The sequence below is a fragment of the Ambystoma mexicanum genome, chromosome 9 (genome assembly GCF_040938575.1).
Source record: "Ambystoma mexicanum isolate Mex_15411 chromosome 9, UKY_AmexF1_1, whole genome shotgun sequence".
NCBI classification, from domain to species: Eukaryota; Metazoa; Chordata; class Amphibia; order Caudata; family Ambystomatidae; genus Ambystoma; species Ambystoma mexicanum.
This window is the reverse complement of record NC_090931.1, coordinates 836093242-836119893: the sequence shown is the minus strand read 5'-3', so window position 1 is coordinate 836119893 and position 26652 is coordinate 836093242. Positions and strand designations below refer to the sequence as shown.

The window sequence follows — 26652 nt, the reverse complement described above, 5'->3', positions numbered from 1 at the left end:
GTTAGAATTCAGCACTTTAGCTTTGAGCATCGCTATGAGGAACCATTCTTACGCCTTTTGTGAATCCTGATTGACAAGGATCTTGTAGGCCAAACTGCTCCAGCCATGTGGTCAATCTTTTCAGTAGTATGAATGCGTAAACCTTCCCCATGGCATCTAGGAGGGCAATGGGCCTATAGTTGGATGGGTCAGACCTCCCTCTATTTTTGAAAATTGGAATTATGTTGGCCTTTTTCTAAGTCTTCGGTATCTGCTTGTTCCTCAGCAGTTCTTTGAAGATTGTGTCCATGATCCTGGCCCATAATTCAGGATGCTCTTTCAATGTGTTTTTTGAGATCCCATCCGGGCACTTGTGCTCTAGAGGAATTACATTTTGTGATCCTTGTGATTAGCTCTTCGATTTCATACGGTAGGGACCATACCACTCGGGATGTTTGTTCTCTTAGCCCCATCTTGGTTGGGTCCTCGTAAAAGCTTTGAGTAGTAATTTACCCAAACACTTTCTGATACTCCGCTCGCTTGAAGATGGCGTTGGTTGTCCCAAGGAGATTTTAGGAGATTGCACAGCCGTGCTGATGTTTTGTCCTTCATAACTGTCAGGATGCCTTCCGAGTCAATTGGCCAGAGTAGTGCTTTATGTGATTTACACCAAAATCTGTATCTCGATTTGATAAATTTTATTTGATCTACTTGGTCCTTAGTCGAGACAAGTCTTATCGCATGGATAGCTTTGCTCATTTCTTTCCTTTTCAGGACTAGGGTGGAGTCGTAGTTGTATTGATGTATTTGGTTTGAACGAGCCTGTCCGTGAGAGTTCTTCATTTTGGAGGCGGGCAGCACTTGTGTATAATCAGCCATCGCAGGTGCATTGGATGCTCTGGATAGATCGAACATTTTAAGAAGATTTGTCGCAAACTGGTCACGTTTGTCTGCGTCCATAAGGAGACGGTTAACCTGGGACACAGCTGAGACCTGTATGCCAAGGATAGTGTGACAGGCTGGGTGTTGAATGCTCCAGGACAGTTGGAGCCAGTTATGGTCGCTTTTATCTGACTCTTTGACTTCCACACTTAATATCAGGAACTCCAAATCTCTTGAAACAAAGATGTAGTCAAGGATTGATTCCTGGCTGCCCCTTTTTCACGTAAGATGGCATCCGTTGTCTGATTCAAAATATCCATTGGCGATGTGCAGGTCTCTACTTTTCACAAAAAGTTTCCAAAGATTTACTTTCATGGTCGGGACCAAGGAGGAAATTCTAACTGAGGGGTTAGCGTTATGCACATATGATGGCATGTTAAAGTCTTCACATATAATGATGGATGGATTATCGAAAGTGAGGGCCTCGTCAATGACATCAGTTATCTTATCCAACATACTCACAGGATCAACATCAGTGTCATTCCAGTAGATATTGACTATTGATAGGTGATTTGTAGAATTTACCCCAATAGTCGCAGATGGAATCAATTCCTTTAGCGCTGTATGCTGGATATGTAGAGACAGATTTTTGGATTTGATAATCTCAAAGCCAGCCTTTTTAACACTGATTAATGTCAGGAGGCCTGCCTTCGGTCTTCAGAATGGTTCTCTAATTGCAGGGTTAATCAGGACTGTGAACCAGTCCAAGGAAGGCTCCTTTAGCAGCCAAGTCTTCTGTAGGCAGCCAATATCAAAAATTGCCCACGGTAGACTGTCCCCTTGTGTCTGGTGAGAGAACCCTCTTGTGTTCCAGGAAATGAGGCTGTGTTGGCTGGGGGTCCTGGTTTCACCCCAGCCTAGCTATTTTATTTTCTTTGTGTCTAAGGCTTGTGGCAGCCACGCCCAAGGATCCTCTGAGGATGGTAGTTCGCTAGGCACCTCACTATGGGCCTCATCACGACTTTGGCGGTAACCCTTAAATCCGGCGGTAACGCTATTACCGCCGGATTTAAGGGTCCGCCAAAGCAGCAAATCCGCCGGCGGTATTAGCGCGAAATTTCCCCATTGAGCCCAATGGGGAATGGGGCATTCCCGAATGGGCTCAATGGGGAATGGGGATTGACATTACTGCCGAACTCGTGATTCGGCGCTATTAGCGCCGAGGAGTTCGGCGGTAGGGCTAATACCACCGGCGGTAATACCGTCGGCGTTACCACCCAAGTCGTGATGAGGCCCTATATCTTGATGTTATAGATTGATGATTGAATGTGACCTTGGTTGTTGTCAAGGTTGGTTTAGGTCAGGGTCCTTGAAACCATTTTACCTCTGTTCTTGAGTCTTTAGGATTTTTCTTAGGAGCTTGTGGATCCCAGAATGTGTTGTTGCAGGGTTCTGTAGCTCTTATATCCTGGCTTTCAAGAGACTCAGCATAGGCTGATTTCAATGGACCATGTTTACTCTCAGCTTTCTTGGAGGATCCCTTGGATGAGTGCCTTTCAGCGAGTTCAGAGATGTCAAATCCAAATGGTAGAAGTTTATGGGATGCGCTTAGGAGAAGGTTCTTACTTGACAATGAGTTCAGATGCAAATGTATGATGTCGGCTCTATGCTCTCATCTAAATTCAAGTATTGCAAAATCCTCAGTGGAGAGATGCTTTAAACTCGGATCAGATGGCAAAGCCCAACAACTGCCTTTCGGTTCAGAATAAAACCGTTGTCCTCGCCCGTCACTCTCTCCAGTCTAAGACATTTGTGATAGTCTTTCTTACTGGTGGAGGACTGATCAACTGCCCTTGAGTGATGTTTTCTGTGTTTTTAGTCTCCATGTCTTCCCATTAAAGAAAAATGGGCTTCGGTTTGGAGGGCTTTTAAGTTGGAATTGCCTGCCTGTATTGATCGTTCTTGAGCTATTGATGTCCGTTGACATTTGTCCCGTTGTTTTTCCTCCGACAGAGTATGTATCGTTTGCCGAGTTGGAAGGAACTTTTATGTGTGAATAATATTTCGTCTTCCCTCTGACCTTTGGTTGGAGTGGTCATTGGAATTATATGAAGTTCTGCAAAATTTTGAAAGCAGTCTTTCTCTTTTTCTGAGAGGGTGTAGAAGGGTGAGGGTTCGCTGGAGATAGAATGCCTCACTTTATCCCGTGGAGTGTTTTGGTGAGCATGTTGCCTGGGCCCATATGGTTCTTCTCTTGAAGATGTCCCACGGGCTATCTGTCGCTTTGCGGACGGGATGTCATCTTCATTGCAGTAGACAGAGAGCTCTAAGAGATCCATTACAGCTGACTCCTGATCTTGTCCTAAAAATAAAGTTTTGGCCCTAATGACCATGACGGGCTGAATGTTGGCTTTCCTTACAGGGCCTTTCATGGTTTTCTCTGTGATTCGGGATTTGTCCTGCTGCACACGATTTTTGAAGGGTTTTTGGGGCTTAGCCTCCGTTGTCTCAGGATTGAGCACCCTTCTCTAGTCTGATTGGTTTCCAGTCGCCTAGCGAATAGTGGATAGCTCTGATCCTCACTAGTTGAAACAGGGTTATTCCTAACAGTCTTGATTAACCTCTGTGGAGGAGTGACCCCTCTGTTCTAACATGGGTGTCATAACTGAGATGGGTGGAGCCGAAGAGGGGAGTATAGCTGTTGTTCCGTTCCCTTCACCAGTCTCTGTGTATCGTCAGGTCATCTGATGAGGCCATGGGACCAGAACCTATGTGATCTGAGGGCTTTCTCAAGAATTGCAGATGACAGAGGGGGTGTTTCTGATGGTTGCTCCTCAACTCACGGGGTGTAACACGGGTCCACCGTTTGGCCTGTAAGGACCCTTGCAATGCAGAGCTCTTCTTTAGCGGTTATAAAGCCCTCCAAAAAATCAACTTGGTATGAAGCATGGCCAGAAGGGTTATATAATCAGCCAGGGTCTCGTGGATTGCTTCATACAGTTTCATAAAGGGGGCCATCGCTATTGTGATAACTGACATCTGGGCAAAGAGATCTTGTTTAAGAGATTTCGGTTGGCTGGGGGCTCCATTATGTGATAGTCTCTTTGACTCGTGGGGTTTAGCGTTGTCCGTAGCGACAACTTTCGGTATGTGTGACTTTGGATGGAATTCAAGCTCCGATTGGAGACCTGAAAACAAGTCTCCATGATGTGAGCTACCTCTGGGCAATCTTCAGGAGCAATAGTTGCGGAAACGTCACCTAGTCGAGGAATCAGATCTCTGGCTCTCAATGGGTCAGGAACCAGTTTTTCTATGGGACTTACTCCGCTGGAAGTGGTTCCTATTCGGGCCAGAGGACTCCCTTTTTCTCCTTCAGATCGACCATTGGGAAGAACCAGTTTCTCCTGTGAATGAAGGGCTGATGTCAAAGGTTGACAGCAGATTATATCTTCGCCTAGATTTTCTAGAAGTTCGGCGTCAGTCAGCTCAAGGTCCGCTGGGACCAAGGGTGACCCAATTGCCTCCTTCGTTTGTATGGAGTATGGAGTTTGTGTATTTCTTTGGTCAATCTTTTTCAGCTTTGGACCTACAGATTTAGCAATATTATAACATGTGGACTGTTTTATTTATGCCCTAGGGTCCCTCCACTTCCATTTTAAATGCGATAGAGCGTTTGGTGTCAGCGACTGGCCCAGCGCAGGAGAAGTCGTCTGTTGAAACTGTGTTGTGGTGGGGGAATGGACGAAAGATGCCAGCCCCATGGGCTGACACGGTGTGGCCTGATATGTGTGTAGGTCAGGATTGGGTACCGCAACACACTCAGCCACTCAGGGGGAAGGTGAGGTCCATGGTAAGGGTTTGTCCTGATTTTGTTGAGAATTGGATTTGCCCGTGGGTAGATTGCAGTTTCCATCTGATATCTCATTTTCTAGAGTCTGTGGTAACTCTGCCCGAGAAGAATCTTGGTCGACCCCCCCAGTGTTCAGGACACTGGTTGCTTCCTCGTGGGAGGAAGCAAATCTGGGGGATGGTGCTGGTGGGCCATGTGATGAGCCACCGTCCCCTATGATCCTTAACAGCTCCGCTATTTGTTGTAAAGCAGCTTCAGAGGACTGGGAAGTTGGAACTTCATTAGGTGCCAGTGCCTCTGCCCCACTGACTCTGCGGCATGTAGGGAATCAAGAGTAGGGGTGGGTGGAATCAAAATAATGATGTTGCTCGGCCTACCTTTGTTTACATCTTCCGGGCCGACCGTGGTATCATCGTCCTGTGAGATGTTGGTACTGGCAGCATCGAAGTCAACCGCAGAGCATTTTGAGGTAAGCCGGAAGCTGCATAGACTGGAAACGTTTTCCCCAGGACCTCTGCTGTTCAGCGGCTCTTTTCTCCCCTGTTTTTATCCATTTCTGGTAGCAGTGCAGGAGGCTTAGTTTGCTGCACACTCGCCACCTCACCACTGAACACGGAACACTCAGCTCATTCCGTCTTGGCTCCGATGAGGCAGTGAGTATTATAGGCTCCTCCTCCTGCTGATGTTGCGAGTTCCAACAAAGACAGACTCCGGTCTGAGCATGAAGGAAAAGAGTTGCAGAATTCAAACAGCTGACAAAGTTCTGAGTGAAAATGAACAGCAGGAACGCTCAGCTCAACCTTATGACTTTTAGGTACCTGATCTGGGACCTAAAAATACCTTGTGGTCCAACATCTCCCCTATAGAGCAGTCCAGATTTTAGGGGAACATGCCCCACTCTTTTTCCCTGCCTCCCTCTTCTGGCACAAATAACCTCAGCCTCTTCTTGGACAATTGGGACAGGTTTTATGACTGGGCCAGGAGGAAGGTCTATATCTGCTTCCCCAAAACCCTGAGTCACTCTCTCAGTTTTATCACTGTTCTCATTTGCTTGAGGTTTTGGAAACAGAGCTTTCTCCAATATTCCTGGAGCTATTCTTTCCCCTGCTTTAATTTTGTAGGTATTGTTAGATATTTTTCCCATTATTTTGCATCAGTACTTTGATGTCCCCCCTATAACAAGGGTCAATCACTCCAGCCAATACATCTAGACCAAAGCGCCAGGCCAGGCTTCACTTAGAGGTGAGTCTGATTTAAGTACCAGGGGAGGGACAAGAACCATGTCTGTGGATATGAATGCTCTATTTCCTGGATGAAGTAATTCACCTCTACTACTATATATATAAAATCTTATAGATTGTTCAGAAGAAATGGTAGAATCAGAGGCTCTTTTACTAAGTTTCTCAAATATAAGGGCTCCCAAAGTTTGTATCAACTTAACCCGATCCCACTCTGACACCATATGTGAGGGGTCAGAAATGCGAGAAGGACACAAAGGTATAGTTTTATCAATGTTTGCCATTTTAATAAAATAAAAGGGGTGTGATAAATGCCTATCTTTCCCTATCCTAACAAGATTATCCCTACCTAGCAAACTAAAGAAAGATGACCTAATGACAATAGTTTTTCATCCTCACACTAATACATAAAACCCAAATATACAAGGAATAGTTGGCTAACTTCAGTTAAGCAAAACAATGCAAAAGTTCAACTTTAGATGGTTTTGAAAGTACTCCTTGTGACCAAGGTTGGACTCCCTTCCTCTGGATCAATTCAGGAGTAACCTTAAACAAGTTCTGATTCAGCAAAAATCTGTTCAGTTCAACACAAAAGGTCATTTCCATCTGTTGCGTCTTTCCACTTGGTAAAGCAAATGTCTTCTCTACAAACACTTGTTCAAAAACCAAACCAATAGTTCTCTTCCACAATATCCTTTTTGATAAGGCAAATGTTTCTTTTACAAATACCAGTTCATAATCCAAGGCAATTGTTTTCTCCACACAATGGGCCTCATTCCAAACTCGTTCTGAATCCGCCCTGGTGAATGGAGCAATTACCGGTCCATTCCAAAGTTGGCGGGACCGGTAATTCCCCATTTACCAGGGCCATTCCCCATTCCCATTTGAGCCCCCATAGGGCTCAAAGGTAATGGGAAAGGCGCTAATGTCAAATCGGTAACAAATTGCACTAACCTGGGCAGACTGCGACCCGGAATGGAGACAACTGGCGGAAATGGATGAATCCCCTGTGGGAGTTCTGCTTCCCAGCTCCCTGAATGATAAACCAGTTAGGAGGAGAGCAGGATCCCCAGGGAAACCCTCCTGGGGGAAAAAACCCTGAGCCGCTGCAACTCTTCGGAACGGGAGGTGGAAGTCTGGACGAATCCTCTATGCGCGCTGGACAACGAAGAGGGTCAGAGACCTTTCCAAGGAAACAAGATAGAACAGGTAAGTTCCAGGAAGACTGGTAGCGAGAAATAAGTGAGAGTGGGAAGTGTGAAACCACAGGATTAAGGAGGGTGTCCTCTAAGGAAAGAGACTGCTATCGGAAGTGTCCGAGGGCTTGAGAAGCCGGTCCTGTTCCGGGATGTGATGGCGCCAGCAAACAGAGAATAGAAAGTAAGCTTTAGAATGCCGGGGAGAGAAATCTACTGAAGGGAGATGAGTCGGACTGTACTCACTAACACAGGCGGCCAACCCACCAGAAAACCCACGAATCCCACCAAATACGGCCAGCAGCTGAGTCTAAGCAAGGGAATAGAAATCAGAACAGACGTAAGGAATAAGGAGAAACTCTGAGTCAGTAGAAGAAAGGAGTGTGAGTCCTAGAAGCGAACTTACGGAGCGTCCACAAAGGCAGTAGCGACGCGTATACAGACAGCACTTCCTTCCTTATCAGGAGTCACGTGACCCGGCGCAAGTGCGTCAGATGTACGTGAAACAAGTAGACCGTTGTTGTCTCTAGGAAAAGTCGCCGTTATGGGAGCCTGCATTATCACGTTATGCGCCGTTCTCCCTATTCTATGGCTTTGCCACCATGACCAACGTTTATAATGTGTAACAGTTAATAACGGTACCGCTAATAGTTTTGTTCCTCTGTGGTCACCAGAAAGAAGGGAAAACCCCTGGTGTTCCATGATAGCCATCGTAGACAAGTTATAGGCTCTGTTGGTCAATTTGCCCCACTTTGTGAGCACACAGGCATCCAATAGTCTGTTTGAGGCACACTTTCTCTTGCTCTAGTACTTTGAATTTGAAGTGCTTGAAGCGCCTCACGCTCGGAGTTTAACGATGCAACTTGTCTAGTCGGCTGAGGTTCATGCTCCGAGAATGATTGTATATTTCTTTTAATCTTACTGCAGGCAATTAAATGGTAGCCTAGATGGAAGAGTTGATCTGCATGAGTTTTCAATAACACCACCATTAAAGAAGAGGCAAATTCCACCAACGCCCAATTTGTAGTACTTTTCCACGAAGGTAACTCAATTTTCAGAATGTCCATAGACTGAATTACCTCAAAATATGGGATCTGTTGAAAAACGGACAAAAGAACTGACCAGCTCATAAATTAGCTGTAAGCAGTTGGAGTGTTTTCCTCAAGGATGATCCATGTGCACATGTCTTTTAAGGCATTTGGGTGGATGATTGGAATGGGGATCTGAGAATCAGCTGTTAATCGCTCCGGCTGAAGTATCTGTTTTAAGTTCGGCTCATTTGTGTCTGCTCTGGTAGATGTAGCAACTAAGTCGGTTGGCGCTGTGTCAAAGTCTTTACTTGCCCGTTCTTTATTTTGACAGGGCCGCGCAGAAGACTGGTTCTCAGGCAATTTTGCCCCCAATCTTGAGAGGGCCATGTAGATAGGCCTGATGACTGTCAGCAGCACGTTTTTCAACTACGGTGCGGTTGAGGCTGGAATCATCCTCAGTAAAGAGAACACCATTTTGTTTTACCTTCGCTGTTTTCTCTGCGAGTTTGGACGAGTCTAAAGGGGGCTGTGATTTGGGAGGTTGCTATTTGTTCTTTAAGGCAATTTTTAACTCTGTGGGTGGAGCAATGTGTATTTCCTCAAAGTCCCATTCCAGTGGAGGTTGCAATAAGTTACTTTCTTTTTCTCCTTTCGTTTCAGCCAGCTTACTTCAACAGGAGCAAATACAGCTGACTGTGTCTCTATACATTTTTGTCGGCTCACTTGTTGTATTTTGCCGCTCCAATGTTTCTGAGACTTTTTTTGCTAAAACAGAAAAAAGTTCTAGCATTTACAACATGAGCGCTTTTCCTGCTGGTTTCTCCTACATGAGTGAGGCAAGTATAGAGGATTGTGCTTCAATCTTATCTGCCAGAGCACTGAGATTGTTCTTAACATCTGACTTGCCACTCGAGAACATTTCATTTAAATTGGATCCTTCACCTTTGCTGCTAGACTAGTCTTTAGTTACAGGTCAGAGTGTGAGGCGAAAGCCGCCGTATCAGGGGAGTTAGATAAATTAATATCAATGATGTCATCCAGATTTTTTTCCGCTGTCAAAATCTGCTCACCTCCCAGAGATGCCTGTTTCAGATTAACGACCAACTTCAACAGTGAATTGTTATTATTGATGGCCTGTGATAAAGATTGGTTGGAGTCTTCGTTTATTGATATTGAAGAATGCCACGGCTGCGAGAGAGCTTTGCTTAAACAAAAGCAGTGATTGCCGCTTGTGCTGATGGAGTGTGTAGAGTATCCGAAACCATACACTGTTTACTGACACTTTTCTTTGCATGGCGTTTGTTGTTTACAGCCGTGCTACGCAATGTGGCTTTACGAGTCATTGCTTGCTAAAAGAAGAAACAGCTGATCAATGCTCTTATCTTAAGTTGTAATGAAAGAGGCGAGGTATGTAGAACGGGGGGGACCCCACTCCACACGACCCCATGGCCACAAGACACTCAGCCTCACACTCGACGCGTGTGCTGAAGTGCTCAAGGTAGGCTTTTGTAGGTGGTTCCTGGCAGTCAGTTCCCAGGGCCAGGCACACTATGTTGATAGCAGCACTGTAGATGGCATGCAGGCCAGAACAGCAGAGTCAGGATATACGGCTCTCGAGAATAACGCTGGTAACAAATGCAACCAGATCTCAAAGCAACAAAGTAGCAAAGAAGGTGCCCAGTAACACAGGACACTCAGCCTCACACTCGACGCACATTCACTTATTTGTCTTTGCCTCCCCCTTCTTCCGTTATTCCGCTCTTGGACTCCCCATGGTTCATTGAAGGGAACCAAAAACATTATGAAGAGCCCTGGTGCCCCACAGTCCTTCTGAGGCTCACCGGTTACTGTTTGCGGGGTAAATGTCCTTCTTGGGCTGCACAGTACATCTGCTCTTCTATACGGCATCTCAGAGTCTTTGGAACCTCTCCGGTTTGCGTGCTGTCTGTGTGTCTCTCTCTCTCTGGGATCCTTGGCTGACCAGCTCCCTGTGACCATGGCTCTTCCGATCTCCGGGTTTCCTCATGGACACTGTCTCTGCCTTTTCCTTGCTCTCCTGTACACATCCTGCTCCACACATATTCCGGTCCCAAGCTGCAGCCTGGGAAAGGAGAGTCTCTCCTGCTTCTTCTGCTTCCATCCCCTACTTTCCACAGCTGTGTTTCATCTTCAGTTTTTAAGGTCCCGCTCAGGTACCTTGTATCCAAACAACTAGACTGCATATTCTTTTCAATTACCTCTCTGATCCTCATTGAATCCTGGTTCTTCTTCCTCGTCCCAGTACCAAAGGCATTATGGATATTGAAGTGCATAATGGGTTTGAGCTTTTTATACCCATTAATTTCTATGGGATTGTTGGACTAGATGTTATCACAGTTTGGAGATGCTATAGAATTGTTTTCCTCTACTTTACAATATGCCATCAATGCTTCAGGGAGAATAGGAGAATCAAAAGGGGTGACCAATTCCCCTCGATATGAGTCTCCCCCCATGAGATCGTCCCTCATAATACCATCCCAGGGTCAGGATCAGATAGCAGCAGCCTTCCCCTGGCCCCATGAGAGGAGGCCCATACCGGGTCTCACTGATTATCTTACTAGATTCATCACACAGAGGAGTATACCAGGTAGCCTAAATGTGGTGAGAAGAATGTGTGAGTCTGGGGCTCACACCCATAAAGGGGAATCATCATAGTCACAGCACCTGGCAGGAGAGTATACCAGGTGGACTGTATCTGCGAGTATGGGACCCGCACCCATTGAAGTGTCCTCATGAATCTTGATAGTCACGGTGCCCGACAGCGAAGGAAGCCAGGTTGATTGTGAGAGTAAGAGCAAAACAAGGGGAAGGGAGTCATACCCCTTGGTGTCTACAGTAAGCCAAGAGAAGGGAGTCAGTCTCTTGGCACCATAAGAAGTCTGAAACTAGGGGAAGGGAGTCATACCCCCAGGTGTGTTGTGAACACTCTGTAAACAGCTGAGAGAAGGGAGTCAATCTCTTGGCACCATAAGAAGGCTGAAAACCAGGTTAAGGGTGTCATACCGCTCGTGTGTTGTGAACACTCTGCAAACAGCCAAGAGAAGGCGAGTCGCCAAGAAAGGGGAGTCAATCTCTCTGCACCATATGAAGTCTGAAACCAGAGGAAGGGAGTCATACCTATCTGGTGTGTTGTGAACACTCTGCACCAGCGAAGAGAAGGTAGTCATTCTCTTGGTACTATGAGAAAGTCTGAAACCAGGTGTAGGCAGTCATAACCCCTGCCACCAATATGGAACGAAGTCCTACCCCTTTCTGGGTTCCAGAAAATACCGGGAACACCAACTCTATACACGGCACCCTTCAAACGAAGGGCTCTCAGTTCTTCCTGGAGCTCCTGTTGCAGTTGTTGAGACGAAGGGGGAGGTCTGACTGGAGGTCTCCTTAGAAAGGACAGATAGTATCCCCATTGGACGAGCTGCAAGGCCCAGACGCTGTGGGTAATCTCCTACTACTCAGGCCAGCGCTCGTCAATCCTTCCACCAACCGGGGAAACATGGGGGAGAACTCAAAGCAGCTTTGAGGGTGGAGCCGCCCTAGCCCCTGCAGTCTGCTGGCCCTTAGAGGCTCCATTCCCTGGCTAGAGTGTGGGAAATGCCTCTGCCTGGGTAGTGGGAGCTGTGCCTTCTTTCCAAAGAGGATGTACCATTGGTACCCAGGCCCTCTGGACACAAAATTGAAGGAAGGTTTAGCCGGCTGTTGAGGGTAGGCCCAGTGACTTAGCAGCTAGCTTTGAGTCCTTACATTTTTCAAGGGCAGAACAGGTTCTCTCCATAAAAGGCAATAGCCAATAGCTTTGACTGGAAATTAGGCGAAACACCTGAATTGTGCAGGCACGCCAGTCTCCTCAGAACTGTAGCTCACCCAATTGCTGTCTCGGGAGGATAGCTCACAGGTAACACGCTTGCCTTGGAACCAAGACGACGCGGAGTAAACACAGGTTCGATCCCCTGGTCCGTGCTTTCTGGGTATTAAACGCGTTATAAATAACCAATTACAATTTACAATTGCTCTTATGACGCAGTTTGCAACGTCCAGGCCCATTTGCAAGGACTGGCGGGCCATCTCTCTTTGATCACCCATAATCCGCAAAAATCCTTCTGCATTTCTCCTTCGGGAATATGTTCCGACGCTTCCTCGATTGTCTTCCACAGACCAAAAGTGTATTTCGCAAATGAGCTGGAAACATTTACAGCCTTTAAATCCAGACTGCCTGATGCGAAAATCTTCCTCACAAGGGCTGCAGTCTGCTAAGCGAGTAAATTGGCCTGGTCAGAGAAAATATCTGCGCCATCAGAGCATCTATATGCTGGCTCGAGACCAAAAGGTACTTGGTCACTATCATCATAGAAAATTGCCAACATTGTGTTGAAAAAAGCCAATCGGGACTGCGAGACATACGAACGATCGTTCACTTATACTGATGGACCTGCGCTTGATGGCACTGATAACAGCTTCAATGACGTGACTGTTATGGCAACCGTTGGCGCTGAGCCCGATGGCATCAGTACTGACGTGGTCTTCTTGGGGCTGGAATCACTGGGCGGCACTGAAGTTGCTTAGGCCTGCTGTGTCAAGGCATGAGCCATACCCACAGCTTCCTTAAACATCTCTAGCATCTACTCTTTGAAGGACTCACACTCTGCCCTAGATGTTGGGCCCGTTGACGACATACCTGTTACGCTCACCTGGTCTCTGTGGAGGCGTTGGGGCACGGTTGCAGCCCTCCCTGAACTTGAATCACCCCCTTCAGGCCTCTCCCTCAGTAGAAAAGCTGTGAGCGGTGGCACGTGGTGATACTGCTCCTACGTGGAGATAACAGTGTGTGAGTGAGCCAATCTGTGATTGTTGTACCTCTCGAACCCTTCACCCCAAAGTACAGTTTCTGTGAGCATACGCCGGCCCATAAAGCTCACCTGTGAATTATGGAAGATAAGCTCTCCGTCCTGCTACTTCTGGCAGGGGCGCGTCGAATGGGATCTAGTTCCTTCACTGATCCCTGATAAGGAATAGTCCAGTCCAGCTGCGACTATGCTTCTCCTTATGATTGGTAAGTCTTTCTTGAGCTCTTGTGATGCTGTTCGTTCTGTTTAATGTATTTATATGTTGCTCCTATTTATGCCCGCAATAATGTCTCTCTTCTGTTTTCGTCCCTTAGATGGAAATGCGGCCTCAATGCAGCTGTGAGACGCGAGACTTGGCTGGATGGAAGATGGATGCTACTGCAATGTTCGACAGCAGGTAAGTGATGGTTTAAGGAAAAGCGCGAAGTATGGTGAAGCGCAACCTTAAACCGACTGTTTTCTCGATGTCTAACCTTGCCTTCCTTTTTTACTTGCAGGCGCTGCTGTCGACGATGGAGTGTGTCGTCCTGCGTTGCCAAGATGAAGATTTCGGCGTTACGGAAAGTGTAAAGATGAATACGTGGTTCGCTGTAGAGATGTACAGGTAAGAACAGCTTCCCCCAGTTGGTAAGTATGCTGACAGGAAGCAGGATGTCCAGGAAGCAGGATCTTCAAAGGTAAGTCTGACCTCTGGCGACGGTGAGTGTTATGCTGCTTGCAAGTGCAGAATAACGCAAGCGTCTGTCTTGAGGATCGGGGTAGCTCATATAGCTGAGATCGTGGGCACGCCCATTAGGGCCGGCTTGCCAGCCACATCCTGCCACTCCTAGAGAGTGAGCACATGCAAAGGCAATCCATTAGCAGCCACACCCAAGAATACACTTGGGGCTGCTTAATGGATGGAATGTTCAAGGTTAATGCATCCTGCTTAATGGATGGAATGTTAAACGTTAATGCATCTGAAGTGCTATGACCATAATAAAAGCTTTTTGGTGTTAAATGGATGTTCTTGTTTACTGTCCACCCAGGTCTCCTGTGCGCCTCTCTCAAGGGTGGTTCTCCTCCCGGTCCTGGTTTGGGGGGATTATTGCGATGGAACTGTCTGATTAAATGCAGAGCATAGACGTGTTCACTGGGTTCCCAGGTTCGGTCTTGAGGTCCATAACCTTTCCAGTCAATTAGGTAATACAATTTTGATCGAACCACCTTGGAGTCCAGGATGGATTTGACTTTATATTCTGGTTCTCCATCTATTACTTCGGGCTCTGGCGGAGAACTAAGCTGTGTATTGGATTTCATGGGTTTGAGGAGAGAGACATGAAATACGGGGTGAATTTTCATGTGAGATGGTAACTCCAATTTCATGGCGATAGGATTGATGATGGACTGTATAGTATAGGGGCCGAGGTATCTTGGGCGGAAAGCTTGTGGCCCCTTCAGGGGAATATATTTGGATGCTAACCACACCTTTTCTCCAATCTGGTAGGCGGGAGCTTCCTTCTGATGTCGACCAGCAAACAGTTTTTGTCTTTCTTTAGCCTTGGTCAGATGCTCTGTCGCCTCCTTAAGAACCTGAGTGATGGTTTTATGCAAGTTTTTTATGGCTGGCATTTCCAGGGTATCGGATGGATCAAAAACTGATGTCCTCGAATGTCTTCCATGCACAGTGTAGAATGGAGTTTCCCTGTGCTTGTGTGAACTGAGTTGTTGTAAGCATACTCAGCTATCCAGAGTATATTTTTCCAAGAATCCTCGGACTGTTGCAACATTCACCTGAGATATTGCTCTAAAGTTTGGTTGGTTCGTTCAGTTTGCCCATCAGTTTGAGGGTGATGGCTTGTGGACAACCGGAGATCGATTTTGGCAATCGTACAACACTTTCTCCAAAAGGCAGAAACAAATTGAGTTCTGCGATCAGATACTAATATTGATGGAAATCCATGCAATCGAACAATTTGCTCTAGGAACACAGAAGCGAGAGTTGACGCAGTTGGGAGTCCCTTCAGAGGGATGAAATGGGCCATTTTGGAGAATAAATCCACAACGACTATGTCGTTGTATCCATTGTAGTGTGGAAGATCCTTGATGAAGTCCATCGACAGGGTATGCCAAGGTGCTGGCTGTACTGTTAGGGGATGTAGTAAGCCAGCGGGGTTCTGTTTCTGAGACTTGTGCTGTGCACAGACACCGCAGGTTTAAATAAATTGGGCAATGTCTTTTCGCCAGGTTGGCCACCAGTAGTTTTGTTTTACCTTAGCCTGAATTTTGGCTATTCCTGGGTGTCCTTCCAGTAATGAATCGTGGTAATTTGTGATGATTTGCTTTAAAAGTTCTTGGTCATGGACATATAATCGTCCTTGGAAATACGTAGATTGTCTTGTTTCAGGGTCTCGTTGTGACAATACTGCTCCCATGGCTATTTTTGAAGCATCTGTCTCAACTATGTAAGGTAGGTCTGTTCGTGGGTGTCGAAGGACTGGTGCTGTAGTGAGTGCTAGTTTCAACTTCTGGAAGGCTTCTTCAGCTTCTGTCGACCAATGGAACTTTTGATTTTTCTTTAACAAGGAGGTAATTGGATGTACAATTTGTGAAAACCCAGGTATAAACCGACGGTAAAAGTTGGCGAATACGAGCACGCTTTGCACTCCTTTCGTGGATGTTGGTGAGGGCCATGGGAGGATTGCATCCGCCTTTCGTGTATCCATATGTACACCTTGTGGTGTGAGCATAAAACCGAGAAACACGACCTCAGTTGCATGGAATTTTTTTTTTGCCAACTTGCCATACAATTGGTGTTGTAGAAGCTTCTCTAAGACTGCCCGGACATGGCCTACATGAAATTTGAGTAGATAAGAATGTCGTCTATGTAAACAAGAGCGCAAACGTCCAGTAGTTCACGGAGTACATCATTCATAAAGAATTGGAACGCCGCTGGGGCATTGCATAGCCCGAAGGGCATGACCTGGTATTCAAAGGGGCCGTACTTCATGCGGAAAGCCGTTTTCCACTTGTCTCCCTCTTTTACTCTTACAAAGATGGTATGCTCCTCTTAAATCCAGTTTTGTGTAGATTTGAGCAAGTTTCACTTGGTCCAGGAGCTCTGGTATAAGTGGTAAAGGATATCGATTTTTTACTGTGATCTGATTGATGACTCTATAGTTGATACAAGCCCTTAAATCCCAATCCTTTTTAGGAACAAAGAATAATGGCGAGGAGGCAGGTGACTTGGACGGGCGAATGAAACCATTCGCCAGGTAATGATAAAGATAAGTTCTAAGATGCTGATTTTCCTGTTCTGTCAGAGCGTAAATTCGACTGCAAAGGATCTGGGCTCCGGGTACAAGATCTATTTGACAATTGTAGGGTCTGTGCGTGGGCAGAACGTTGGCTTTCTTGACTTCAATCCAGCACTCCAACTAAGTCAATGCCTAGTCTGGGATGCCCAATGGAAGCCCTTATTTATATATTTTTATGTCAAAGTTCTTTAAATCTGGATGATGAACCCTTATAAAACGCCCCTCTCTTTGGATCTCCCCGACCTCACTGAGCCAAGAAGTAGGTTTGTTTTGCAAATTAAAAGGTTTATTTGAAGAATTAAACAATATATATATATCACACTTTTATGAACAAAATAATATCTGAATAGCACACTTCTGAATATGGACGGTAATCAACAATGGGTAATATTACAAAATCAATAATCTCTTTAATCACTTAGGAGTAGGAATAGGAAGGATACTGTAGCAGAGAATACTTTATATGATTCAAGGAAATGCAATGATGGGAAAAAGGCAACACAGAAATAAACTTGATATGGTTTCAATCAAAAGACAAGATAATCACTTTTTCCCCTGTGACTACTCACTTCCCCACTATGCAATATGAAGAGATGGAAAGGAGTGCATACAGGTTACAAGAATACACTCAATAATACAGTTCAATTCCAGTTCCCCCAGCAAGCTTAGAGAGAACAGGTATGATTTTAAAACACAGGTCAAAAATGCTTTGAATGTGATTGCATGGACTTCATGAATGGGAAAATATGCTAAAATGATTTTAATTCACTAAAGGATATGCAGCACTAGTTAGAATTACTTTGGATTGGTACAGGTCAACACTAGCAATGATTCATGAATGATTATCAGATTGAAAACGAATCTCAGGAATTGAAAACAAGAAACAGCTATTTTGGCATGTGTTGAAATGGAGCTAAATTCCAATTCGCCGCAATTTTTCCACGTGCGTTAAATGCGATTACGGAAAAACTATAAGGAATATGTCGTTTGGGGTTTGTTAGAACGCTTAGGATCTTAGCTTCAAAATGACAGTTAGATTTCTAGGACATGCGGTTCAAAAGTTACAGGGGTTTTTGTGAAGGTTGATTTTTTAGAAATAAAGTCAAGATTTCAAATATGACAGATCGCGCTTTAAAAGTTTACCAACAAGGATAGGCTTAAACTAAGGAGCTATGAAGAAGCAAGACATTAAACGGGCAGACACCAGAACCGCGGCGCCACCGCTCTGATCTCTGTACATCAAAACACCTGTCCCTCTTCAGAAAAAATCAGCGCAGAGATTATTATTGCTACAATTATCAAGAATTATGTGGAGGAGAGAAGAATTTAGGATAGACACAAGAGATTCTATAATGCAGTTCTGGAGAGGTTGAAATGGATTGAATATGATTACTTTAAACTAAGAGATGACTATATGCAGTTCCAGACTAAATACTCACTCCTAGGCTTCGGGATGCAATGGAATGGGGCCCGTCAAAGATCTGGTAAGGGTTTGGCTTCCCTCGCCACCGGACGGTCTCAGGCACTGGGTTCTGCTCTCAGCACTGCACGGCGGTCTGGATGGCCTCTTGAACTGGATCTGATGGGTTCTGGGTTACAGCACTGTTCTCTCTGGGTCTGGAACTTGGTTCTAGCACATGGTTCTTAGCTAGAAGCAACACAGCTCAGCCAGGCTGTTGAATGGTTTGGTTAGGCCCTGTGGAAGTTTAGGGGTTAGAATCAGGTTTGCAAAAGATTCTGAAGCCTGCTGAAAAGGGTTCAGTTTGTGGGTTAGGCCTCTCTGCTTCAAGGTTCTAGAGTTTGGGTTCTAGAGTTTGGTTCTGGAGCTATCTGGAGTCTGGAGTCTAAGTTCTGGTGTCTGGAGTCCTGCAGGGTGCTTCGCCAAGAAATCGGATGATGAGTGGAAAAAAGTGTGTGTCTCTGGGTCTCAGCAGTCCCTATTTATGTGTTCCTAAAGTGGCTGGGGAGGCTGACTCTCTATGCCCAACCCTCTAAGGATCTTGATAGGTCAGGGAATTTCCTGTCCCCTGATTTGAGACCGGAGCAGTGTGTCATATGTGTCAGAGTGATGCTGTCTTTTATGGCTTAACTGAAATACCTCCCCTTTGCTTTTACATAGAAAATCTATTTTCCCAAAAAACATATTTCCATGGTGCACCATTTGTTCATAATACATATACACATCACAGATTAATTAAGGCATGTCTGTGTTCAAGTCCCATGTTCCTACGAGCTTGGGTTCAGAAATGACCACTTATTCGCGCTTTTGGTGGGTTTCCAATATTGGTTCTGCACCAAATTTTACACAGGCATACACACTGAGCACATCTCTATAATTGTCATGTCCCTAGCATAAACACAGTACCTACAAGATGAATAAATTGCGGTGTTTAGGCTTTGAACATCGCACGGATTCCAGCTTAGTCTTAACTTGTGAGTGAATTTTCATTTTAAGAACCTCAAAGTTTCCCATTTTTGTTAGCTTGGTACAATTTGTTATAAGCATTTTTATAAAACATACATTTGCTTTCAATTCAATTCACACAATGGTTTGTCTCCGGCTCCAGGTTCCGGGCTGACTCAGAGGTCACATGTCCTGTCTCCCTGCCAGAGCAGTTGTTGTCAATTACACCCGAATTTAGCATTTTCTATTCAGTTGAAAGTCTCTATTGTCTCTTTCTCCTGCCAGCAGAGAAAATCCCCTCCCCATCTGATTAACATGTCCATGCAACATCCGCCCTTTTGGTAGGAAGGCCCAAGGTGTGAAGGGTTCTCAGGGGAAGCAAGCCTTATGGAGTTTTAACTGCATCAGGTTACTTTCTGATCAATTGCAACATAGTTCCTTGTAAAAAAAATACATTTATACATTTAAAATAACCAACATATCTTTAAATCCAGTCTTTTTCCACATTAAATCAATGTGTGGCACTCTATATGGCATTTTGATGGATTTCTCTTCTTTGGCATATTTAACTTCTGAAACACAGCTCTCCTGTCAGAATTATAAATCGCCAGCACCTGACAGAGGCGAGTAACGGTACTACACCCATTTTGACAGCTGTCTTTCCATCAAGTATCTTTAAAATAGGATTTTGTTTTGAGAACATATGATTCTTGCCGACATTGTATTGATGTGGATTCTTGCAGTAAATGATGTGGCACACCCAACAAAGAGGTTGGATCTTTTAGGTGATTTGTGAGCTAGGATTTTAGCAATTTTTGAGAATCAAGAAAATGGATTTTCAAACAGCTCTGTGTTTCTTTTTCAATCAGCATTGCTATTTCCAAGTGGTTTCAGGCTACTGTGTGGGTAGCGCAATGGTGGTTTTTGGCATTGATCTCCTGGTGGCCTATTTTTCAGGTATTCACTGCGCATTTTCTGGTGATTTCTGGCGAGCAGCATGCTTTCCAGTGGCCATTATGATGTTTCTGCTGCCAGCAATGCACAGTGATGTTGCAGGGCTTGGATGAGTGGGTTCATACATCCCACATGCTCTTTTTTGAAGACATCCTGGTAATCTTGGTATTCAAGCGGTAAGGAGCTGATGAGGCCCAACACGATTCCTTTCTTCGGTTTCAGATTGGTGTCATCTTTTTTGTAACATGTGTCGGCACAATCATGAGGAAATGTCAGAACTCATTTTCGCCAGTCGATCCTAGGATTGTGGGTCTCCAGCAAGGGCATTCCCAATATCATCTGGAACTGAGGAGCACAGATGAGATTGAAAGTAATGTCCTCTTGATGCCCGTCCTGACACAGAAGCTTGACTTTCTCTGTGTCTTGTGTCACCGGGCCGGATGATAGCTGAGAACCATCTACAGCAGTGACGTTTTTCGATTTCTGCTTTTGTCGGAGAGGAAGGCCTATTGGGAGAGCCAAATCTTGGTCAATGTAGTTACCTAAGCTCCACAATCAATATATGCCTCCAAGGCATGTATTTTTGATGGTTGCTTGTGATTCACCAAAAGCACTGGAAGGACTAGATGTGAGGTCTGTACAGATTCCTTTTTCATGCTCGACAAGTGGACCCCTACACCTGCCAGGCATTGGCGTTTCCAGAGTTCTGTTCTTCTTCTTCATCAGTTTTGTCTGTTGCCCCAACCGTTTTCTTAGGTGGTTTTACCGGGCAGTCATGGAGGAAGTGACCTGCTTGTCCACAATATAAGCAAAGCTATTGTTGTCTTTTTTTCCCTTTCTGCTTTGGTAAGGGGACTTCGCATTCCACCAATTTGCATTGGCTCAGGCTGTTCATGTGGTTTAGTCTGATTCTCACGAGGTCGTACGTAAACTGACTTTCCCTCTGATCGAGCTCGATCCCTTTTCCGATTCTGCAATCTATGCACTGTGAGGTCTATGTAGTCCGCACACCTCTCGGGGGGATTCACCACTTGCGCCAACACATCCTTAAGTTCTCCACGTAACCCTCGATAAAAGAGTGTAGTCCTCTTCTCTTCTGGCCAGTTGGTCTGGGCTATGAGACGATTGAAGGTTGCAATATAGGTTCATAGATCTTGACTCCCTTGTCTGAGTGACAACAACTCTTTATCCAGAACTTGTCCTTGAGTATGATGGGCAAACAATTTCTCCATCTCATGTTGGAAATTCCCAAAGTTCCGGAGAAAAGGGTCATCTTGATTTACCAAAGGTATAGACCAGTCAGCCGCACTACCTCCTAAATACGAGAGTACAAACGCCACTTTGGCTTGGTCATTAGGAAAGGCTCCTGGTCTGCGCAAGAAATTAAGGCGACATTAGTTCATAAATACAGCAAACCTGTTTGGGTCACTGATGAAGTGTTCAGGAGGGGCTAGAGGCACTGCTCCTGGAAGAACCACCTGAACCGGTGTTGATTGTTGTGGTGTGGAAGAATGAGAAGAATGGGTCACTCCAGGCAGTGGAACCTGTCCTGCTTGTGCTTGTAGCATTTGTCTTGCCAATTTGTCAGTTCTTTCTCGAGTTACAATAAGATCCCTCAGTAATGCATTTGTTTCCTGTCTTGAAGCATGTACTTCAGCCCGTAATTCCCCTAGTAAGAGGGCTAACTGATCTGTTTCTGAAGTTTCCATAATGCCCAGGCAGAGAGTATTAGAGGCTTTGCATTCTGTTACGCTCACCTGGTCTCTGCAGAGGCGTTGGGGCATGGTTGTAGCCCTCCCTGAACTTGAATCACCCCCTTCAGGCCTTTCCTTCAGTAGAAAAGCTGTGAGCGGTGGTACGTGGTGATACTGCTCCAGCGTGGAGATAACAGTGTGTGAGTGCACCAATCTGTGATTGTTGTACCTCTTGAACCCTTCACCCCAAAGTACGGTTTCTGTGAGCATACGCCGGCCCATAAAGCTCACCTGTGAATCATGGAAGATAAGGTCTCCGTCCTGCTACTTCTGGCAGGGGTGCGTCAAATGGGATCTCGTTCCTTCACTGATCCCTGATAAGGATTAGTCCAGCCCAGCTGCGACTATGCTTCTACTTATGATTGGTAAGTCTTTCATGAGCTCTTGTGATGCTGTTCGTTCTGTTTAATGTCTTTATATGTTGCTCCTATTTATGCCCGCAATAATGTCTCTCTTCTGTTTTCTTCCCTTAGATGGAAATGCGGCCTCAATGCAGCTGTGAGACGCGAGACGCGGCGGATGGAAGATGGATGCTACCGCAATGTTTGACAGCAGGTAAGCGATGGTTTAAGGAAAAGTGCGAAGTAAGGCGAAGCGCAACCTTAAACTCACTGTTTTTTCGATGTCTAACCTTGTCTTCTGTTTTTCCTTGCAGGCGCTGCTATCGACGATGGAGCGTGTCGTGCTGCAGTGCCAAGATGAAGATTTCGGCGTTCCGGAAGGGGTAAAGATTAATACTTGGTTCGCCAAAGAGATGTACAGCTAAGAACAGCTTCCCCCAGTTGGTAAGTATGCTGGTAGGAAGCAGGATGTCCAGGAAGCAGGATCTTGAAAGGTAAGTCTGACCACAGACGACGGTGAGCGTTACGCTGCTTGTAAGTGCAGAATAACGCGAAGCGTCTGTCTTGAGGATCGGGGCAGCTAATATAGCTGAGATCGTGGGCATGCCCATTAGGGCCAGCTTACCAGCCACACCCTGCCACTCCTAGGGAGTGAGCATGTGTGAAGGCAATCCATTAGCAGCCACACCCAGGAATACATTTGGGGCTGCTTAATTGATGGAATGTTCAAGGTTAATGCATCCTGCTTATTGGATGGAATGTTCAAGGTTAATGCATCTGAAGTGCTATGTCCATAATAAAAGCTTTTTGGTGTTAAATGGATGTTCTTGTTTACTTTTTGTTCATGAGCCTGGCGCCAAAGGCGTCAGGACAGTGTCCACCCAGGTCTCCTGTGCATGCGACCCCTGCATGCCTGTGCCCCTGACTTCATGACAATGACAATACCGCGGTGCTCGGAACAATCTGACTGGTGCCTATGCGGTAACGGCACTTCTTTTGTGGGAGGAGCAGGACGAAGAGTGGCTCTTCGAATGCAATCTTTTATCAGTTTTCTTCCGGTGCCTGTTCTCCTTTTCAGGAGTGGGTCCTTCCGTACCGAGCTATGACGACTGAGTGGTCGAACGAGCTGAAGACTTTGACGGGCCCCGACCAAGCATGAGTTTTGCCGCCCTCTCCCACAGCGATTTCAAATTCATTTTCATGCAAGTATCGCAATCCTCTGTGACATGACTGACACCGAGGCACCACACGCAGACACCTTGTGGGTCAGTGATGGACATCTTGGAATTACAGTCCTCGCACTGTTTGAGTCCGGACACCTTGGGAGCGGACATTCTGGTGAAATCAGGTTGAATTTGATAAAACATTTTGTGAAGAAAAAGGTTCTCTAACGAGATTTGCTCCAGTGAGCAGTGTACTGAGCGCCCGGAAAAAAGAAACTATGGTACGTGGAGTATTGATGTGGTATATGTACGACGACCAATGACACTTCCGGAGTGAACCACTGCTGCATCGAGTCAAGATGGATCGTCGGCTGAGTTGAGGTGCACTATGCCCTCTGTTGAAAAGTTGTCTGAGTGCTGACGCTGGAGGAATATCTATCTGATGAGGAAGCTGCAGGAGAAAAGAAATTCATTGAAAAGCAAATTTGTGCAAAACGCAGCTAGCAATATTTATACATGTAAGCAACAGACAATGAGCTATTTTCATCATACATAGAGTGGACATGTTCAATTATTACATATAACTTGTTCTAATGTTTCTTATGAGTGTATCAGTGGATGTGGGAGGAGGGCACTGCTACAGAATGAAACTGCAATTTGTTTCACAACCATCTTTGAATCTAAAACCATATTACAGAAACACAGCAAAGGTACATTAGTACAGTCTGCACAATTCAATTGTTGCCAGAACATATCAATTATCTCTACTTTCTATGATGTCTCTTCTCTATTTTTTTGCATTTCCTTCTCTATGTACCATTTTTGTGGTCTCACAAAACCTACATACATTTTTGGAAAAAACTGACCAATACAAAAATAAATGCAAGCTGGTACCTTCTGAAAGACTCTGGTGCATACGCCACCACTGTTACACATAGCTTGATGCTTTCACTGATAGAGAATACAAAATCTTCATTGCCATAGCAAAAATCTGCAAAAGAAAAAGACAGAACTCTGAATAATCACACTCTAGAGGTGCCTCAAATTCAAACTAGGGAAATGGCATGCACTGTGATCTCTTTCACAAATCCTGTCTTACTGTGTTTATGGATTCAGTGAATGTTTACCAAATTCTAGTTTGAAAAAGATGGCCTTGTCATAGCTATCTAATGATTTTACGCACTGTCATCTACTCATCCACTCTAAGTGACCTTCTCTGTCAATACTGCTTGAGAAAAGACAGCTAGATAATGTTACAATATGTCTCATTTTATTGCAGCGGAAACAGAACGTGATTATCTACACATCTCACAGACCTATATAGTGCCTAATCAGGCAGTGTGGTACGTAGATGACAATGGGTAAGAACAAATGACTTATCTTTGGTAATATTCTTTCTAATTGATTTCAGATTGGTTGTTGAAGGCTGAGAGCCAAAGCCTCTGTTTACGGTCCTCTGCTATTTCCTTGGCTGAAAACTGGGGGAACAATCCTGCTTTTGCTGCTTTCTATCTTGAAAGCCTTGAAACCCAGACCAAGATTGGCTCCTGTCAAATCTAGGCTGAGATCGATAGGTCTTGGCAGGCAGTTATGTGAGCACCACCAGAGATTTTGCCAACTGAGTGCACTATTTTCTCTTTATTCATTCATCATCAGTGGACAAATCGAGGTGTTGCTGTCAAAAGGGAGGCGCAATTTTTGACCTGCACATAATGTACCATTTACTCAGCCCTCATTCAGAGCTGGCATTGAGGATGATGTTTATCCCCCTGGCTACAGTATCAATTTAGTGCACCATACTACTGACAATATCTGAGGAGACCTGTTTTATTTCCTATAGAACTGAGCTGAATACTGCTTGATTCTCGTCTGGTAATTATGGTTTGAATTCTGCCAACCGGTTCCAATATTTGAGGTTGGTCGATGTCAAAACACATCAACATTTTTTATTTTCATTATTTTATTGGATATTTGTAAGGCACCTATACAGCAATGGTCTTTCAAGGCACCACAAGACAAGCAAAGGTGGGGGGACAATCGAGAAAGATACAATAACGGCCTACTAGGCCTTGTGACATTCGGATCGTGCAAGTGCTGAACAATAAGTGCGGGTGGTGGAGAAGTGCAGGTTTGCGCAAAGCAAGCTGCTAAGCTGGGAAGGGACGGGAGAAAGGGAGAAGTGCAGGTGATACAACGCGGCCAAAGGGCAAGTGCCATTGAAAGCAGGTAAGCAAAGGAATGGGGGAGGAATGGGCAGAGGGGGCCTGGGACCCTGTAGTACTCAGCGGGAACCAGGCAGCCAGACATAGAGAAGGAGGGAGGAGTTAGGAGGGGAGGGGGAGAGAGAAGGAGGAGGAGAAAAGGAGCATCTTAAGGGGCTTCCGGAACTTTCCAGAGGGAGGCTCCTGCAGAGGAGCAACATCTGCCCCCGCACTCTTTGCTTAGAGAAGCAACAGATTCGCCAAGAGTTGGAACTAGCAGACCGGAGGGCTCTACCAGGGAAGAATTTAGGGAGAGAGAGTTGGATGTAGTGGGGTCCCAGGCTCCAGAAAGTTTTCTGGATGATGCATAGAGTCTTGAATTTGATCCTAGCCGCAACCGGGCGCGAGTGGAGAGAGATTAGGGCTGGAGAGATGAGGTCCCTGGCTTGAGGCCAAGAATAAGTCTCACAGTCCTATTCTGGATTAGTTGAAGGGGACGCAGGGACAACGAAGGAAGACTGAGGAAGAGGCTGTTACAGTAGTCAAGCCTAGAGACGACCAAAGCTCTGGAGACATTGGGCCTCATTACGAGTCCGCCGTGCTGGAATCCGGTGATTCTGTGACGACGGTGACTCCGCTTCCGCGACTGCAAGGTTGCAGAAAGAAGGGCCGATTACGGCACGTGGGTCGCGCGCAACACACCGAGGTGGAAACGGAGTCACCGCCGTCATGTAAACACCCACGCACACAGACTTTACACCACAGAAAATGGTGGAAAACCCGTGTCTGCCCCCGCTGACACGGAAACACCGGAGGCGGAAATACCATGACAGCGGGAAAAAAACCGGAAACAGAGAGGCGGCCATTATATAAAGCACAATCCACTGCCATCCTCAGACACCACAGGTCAGAACACCTCCCTGAGACTGACAACACATCTAACACCATCATGGCATCCAGGATCCCAGCACGCAGACAGCGAAAGCAGCGCTTCAGTGAGGCTGAGCTCACAGTTCTCGTGGAGCACAGTGTCGAGCATGCGGAAATGCTCTTTAGTGCAGACCAGCGGTGCGCTACTCAGCAACGCCACAAGGAGGTGTGGGCGGAGGCAGCACGCAAGTGCACAGCTGTCGGTGTGACCACACGCTCTGTGAAGGACTGCCATAAGAGGTTGGATGACCTCAGGCTCCGGGTACGCAACCTCATCACTGCACACCACCAACACAGCACTGGCACTGGTGGAGGCCCTGCATCCCCTCCCAATTTGCAATCGTGGGATGAGTGCTGAAGCAGTGTCATGCGCCTCGAGGGCATCCACGGCACAGGAGACGCAGAGGCAGGAGTGAGCCCACCTGCAGATGCCGGTAAGTGCACACAGTACAAAGCGATAAGTGTGAATGGGAGTGACCCAATGGACTCACTCACAATGCCCCCTCCCAAACAGGGCAGGAGTGACCCAATGGACCCACTCACAATGCCCACC

At 45.9% G+C, this 26652-nt stretch overlaps 1 protein-coding gene across 21 annotated transcripts in view; it reads right to left on the bottom strand.

Annotated features, from left to right (window-relative positions):
- Positions 1-26652, bottom strand: part of UNC80 (unc-80 homolog, NALCN channel complex subunit) — a 3486058-nt gene that overhangs the window by 988975 nt on the left and 2470431 nt on the right. For all 21 annotated transcript variants that reach the window (XM_069615884.1, XM_069615886.1, XM_069615890.1 and 18 more), the window contains one exon: positions 23863-23959. In XM_069615884.1, the coding sequence (XP_069471985.1) occupies positions 23863-23959 (97 nt within the window). The remainder of the gene's footprint in view (positions 1-23862; positions 23960-26652) is intronic.